Source organism: Amphibalanus amphitrite, unplaced genomic scaffold (assembly GCF_019059575.1).
Source record: "Amphibalanus amphitrite isolate SeventyFive unplaced genomic scaffold, NRLGWU_Aamphi_draft 000950F_arrow, whole genome shotgun sequence".
NCBI classification, from domain to species: domain Eukaryota; kingdom Metazoa; phylum Arthropoda; class Thecostraca; order Balanomorpha; family Balanidae; genus Amphibalanus; species Amphibalanus amphitrite.
The window spans coordinates 124,794-129,065 of NW_024882444.1; the positions used below are offsets into that span (position 1 = coordinate 124,794).

Here is a 4,272-nt window from a genome sequence, read left to right on the forward strand (position 1 = left end):
TCACATGCATAGGTACATGTATTACACATTTTGTCACGCAATTGGTTTTACAAACTACACATGTCGGTCCCCGCCGAACTTCAGGCGGCTTCATCCATCCGTGCGGAACGCGCACTGGCCGCGTCGGTCCGCGCCAAACGCGCGCCGGCTGCGTCGAACCGGCGCGGGATGCGTTGAACCGGCGCCTGTCGCGTCGGTCCCCGCGGAACGCGCACCGACCGCGTCGGTCTGCGCCGAACGCACGCCGGCTGCGTTTTTCTGCGCCGAACTCACGCCGGCCGCGTCGGTCCCCGCGGAACGCGCGCTGGCCGCGTCGGTCTGCGCCGAACGCGTGTCGGCCGCATCGGTTCGCGCTGAACGCGCGCCGGCCGCGTCGGTCCCCGCCAAACGCGCGCCGGCTGCGTCGAACCGGTTCCGGCTCCGTCGGTCCCGTCAATTGTGCGCCGGCTGCGCAGGTCCCCGCGCGGCTGCATCGGTCTGAGTCGAGTTGTGGCGGCGTGCCACGGCAGCGAGCAGACAGGCAATGGCTGACAGGCCGGTCACCATCGTTCAGAAGTGTCATGGCTGGTGCTGGAAGGAGAAGACAGGGTACGAGTATTAACAGGGGTACGAGTCTGACAGGGTACGACAGGGTACGAGTCTGATTCCAAGCAAACAAACAAAAAGAAGAGAAAAAGAACCGACATAGACGGCAAAGAGCGGCACAGAACATGAGATCAAACGCCGTTTCGCACTTGTTACGACCTAAAATAAAGTTATCTTTGCTTAATACGACGACACTCACATACTAGCATACCTTTTCATCTGTTGCCCAATCTCGTACGACTTCAAGACGAGGGAGAACCCGACGTGGACTGCGAGTACTCGTCGTTGGCGGAATGAAGATGCTCTTCATACATCCTCCGTCTCGTGCCTAAAAGCACACATTAGTGTCATACATACGGCCATAGATATTAGACATGCGACAGATACTTCTGTGGAAAGAAGACACTGCGCATACGACAGTACGAGTTGCAAACGCACCGCACTCGTGTATTAAAAACATCATAGTATGTAAAACATTATTTACACCAGTTAACAAGATAATAAAACGGGCGTCCCAATTAATATTGATGCTGCTATTAATTTGCCTAACAAGTTATTGTTTTAGGTGTGACAAATCTAGTCTAATTGTTTGAACCGGCGCTGGATGCGTCGAACCGGCGCCTGTCGCGTCGGTCCCCGCGGAACGCGCACCGACCGCGTCGGTCTGCGCCGAACGCACGCCGGCTGCGTTTTTCTGCGCCGAACTCACGCCGGCCGCGTCGGTCCCCGCGGAACGCGCGCTGGCCGCGTCGGTCTGCGCCGAACGCGTGTCGGCCGCATCGGTTCGCGCTGAACGCGCGCCGGCCGCGTCGGTCCCCGCCAAACGCGCGCCGGCTGCGTCGAACCGGTTCCGGTTCCGTCGGTCCCGTCAATTGTGCGCCGGCTGCGCCGGTCCCCGCGCGGCTGAATCGGTCTGAGTCGAGTTGTGGCGGCGTGCCACGGCAGCGAGCAGACAGGCAATGGCTGACAGGCCGGTCACCATCGTTCAGAAGTGTCATGGCTGGTGCTGGAAGGAGAAGACAGGGTACGAGTATTAACAGGGGTACGAGTCTGACAGGGTACGACAGGGTACGAGTCTGATTCCAAGCAAACAAACAAAAAGAAGAGAAAAAGAACCGACACAGACGGCAAAGAGCGGCACAGAACATGAGATCAAACGCCGTTTCGCACTTGTTACGACCTAAAACAAAGTTATCTTTGCTTAATACGACGACACTCACATACTAGCATACCTTTTCATCTGTTGCCCAATCTCGTACGACTTCAAGACGAGGGAGAACCCGACGTGGACTGCGAGTACTCGTCGTTGACGGAATGAAGATGCTCTTCATACATCCTCCGTCTTGTGCCTAAAAGCACACATTAGTGTCATATATACGGCCATAGGTATTAGACATGCGACAGATATTTTTGTGGAAAGAAGACACTGCGCATACGACAGTACGAGTTACAAACGCACCGCACTCGTGTATTAAAAACATCAAAATATGTAAAACATTATTTACACCAGTTAACAAGATAATAAAACGGGTGTCCCAATTAATATTGATACTGCTATTAATTTACCTAACAAGTTATTGTTTTAGGTGTGACAAATCTAGTCAAATTGTAATAGTTTGTTGCGGATGAAGTCACGGACACCTTATGTAATTGTTGGAAAGGTATTAAAACGTAATGGTATCTGCAGAAATGTCTTACCGTTTTCAGTCGTGTTTTGATGTTTTGCCTCCATCTTCGTATGTATCGTAACTGGGCCGTTTCATCTTGTGGTACATCCATTGGTGTTTGGTTACACAGTGCGTCGGCTCGGGCGCACACAAATACTCCACAGGACGATCCGTCCACTTGGCGCACCTGTTTGGGGTAGATCACTCTCCATCCAGTCCATGTCATGGCTCCTTGGCACGCTATTATCAGTACCATGAGGTCTTCGATTGCTTCTTTTGCTGGCTTTGGAGGTATCAAGGAATCAAAATACATCACTCGCTTTGCCCAGGGGTACACGACAAAAAGTACCCAGTGTCGCTGTCGATTGTACGTAATTGTATTGTACGGGACAAGCCACGCGTGCGATGCAAAAACATTTCCGTATCGCTCTTGAATGAGCGCGGTGTGCGACCGCGATGTGCATACATGCGCCATCTTTGGGAGCGTGTGCACGCTGAACGTTGCGACAGTTTCTGACGATTCTTGTGCTGCCAGCAGTAGGTACGCGTCAATCACTGCATCGTCAAGCCATTCTCGGCCTTCGAGTGTCGTAAAGCTGGCGCTGTCGACTAGAATGTCTCCGATTTCCTTGGTCTTTTCAATCATTGTTCTGTCTCCGAAATCGTCTGTCTCCGTGTCCTTTGTTGATTCTTCTCCGCATGGATTCGATTGTTGCTGGTCAGCCTTCGGCCGTTTCTTTTCTTGCTCCACATCTAGGTCATCTTCATCACTGCCTTCCGGATTTTTCCTCTTGTTCTTCTCGCCTTGCCGCTGTTTTTGGTTCCCGTGTCCTTGTTTGTCGTTGCGAACCTCATTCAATCTTACGAATGATGGCGGCGCTTTCTGCATGCGATATGGTTTTGCTTTTGGGTTCCTTTTCAGCCATTTTTCCTTTGCTCCATACGGGCATTCATTCATTTGTCCCTCTTTGGCTCTTTTCCCACCAGTTGGCTTGCCCTGTTTCGTCCCTCTCATTCTGTCTATAATGATGTCATCTTTCACTCTGGCTGAAAGATCTGTGAGTAGTAGTCGGAGGAAATCTCCGGCCAGCATGCCAGTTCTTGACCGCAGGAGGTTTTTCTTCAAGGTCTTAAAAAAACTTTCCACGCGAGCATTTGACGGCAGACAGTGGTTCGGAGTTTGGATGCCTGTCCAAAGTGGAAGGAGCGGCATGTATGTGGTTTGCAAGTGTTTGACGACATCGGGTGCATGGAACGGATTGGTGATGCTCACATCCAGGTCGATGGTCCGTCTCACCTCGGCTTCTATACTCTTGAAGTGTAGACCGAAAGGCGTTGAGTCCCTTAGAGCTCCACCTTCTGGTGGCTCGCTTCCATCCACTTCTGAGTCTTCTTCTGTTACACTGTCGCTGTGTTTCTTTGCTTCATCTGCAAGGTCATCCACAGTTGCATGCGACAGTGCAAGCCGACACAGGTCTCTGAAGGTCAGCGTCGCTTCCTCGAGCGTTGTTGATGCGGCCAGTTTTGAAAGGAGCCACATGTATCCTTTTCGAACATCCTTTCTTTTCACGTGTTGCTTCAGTAGTGATGAAAAGTTCTTTGTGATGTGTGCTGTGCACATGGCAAGGCACGTAGCGTTTTTTCCTTCTGACGGTGCGTCTTTGTGGTTGGCAGCCCCGTCCCAGCTTTTCTGCAGGTAGTCACGAATGTTTGATCGACAAAATGCGGTAAGTGATGAATGTAGCAGCGCCCAGCTGTAATCACTGACAACCATCGTTGGCACCAAGGGCACACCGTGAAGTGTCTTAAAGGCCTCGCAGAGTCGACTCAAGAAATACGAAATCGTTGACGTCGAGTGGGCATTCGACAACATAACAGCCAGCGGATAGCTCTTGACCGGATCCTCAGCAATCAAAGCATAGCAGTAGACAGGCTTTCCTCCAATGTTTCGAACAACCGACCCGGTAGCATCCAGATGTAGAGTGGTTTGCTTCTTTCTATACTTCTTCAACATGTGCTC

General features: G+C 51.8%; 1 protein-coding gene across 1 annotated transcript; it reads right to left on the reverse strand.

Moving 5' to 3' along the window:
* Positions 1 to 1,181: 1,181 nt before the first annotated feature.
* LOC122368475 lies at positions 1,182 to 3,792 on the reverse strand. Its single transcript, XM_043342423.1, has 3 exons — positions 2,284 to 3,792; positions 1,818 to 1,934; positions 1,182 to 1,591 (listed from the first exon to the last, which is right to left on the reverse strand). The coding sequence occupies exons 1-3, from the start codon at positions 3,790 to 3,792 to the stop codon at positions 1,580 to 1,582; spliced, it is 1,638 nt and encodes a 545-aa protein (XP_043198358.1). The 3' UTR covers positions 1,182 to 1,579.
* Positions 3,793 to 4,272: the final 480 nt, after the last annotated feature.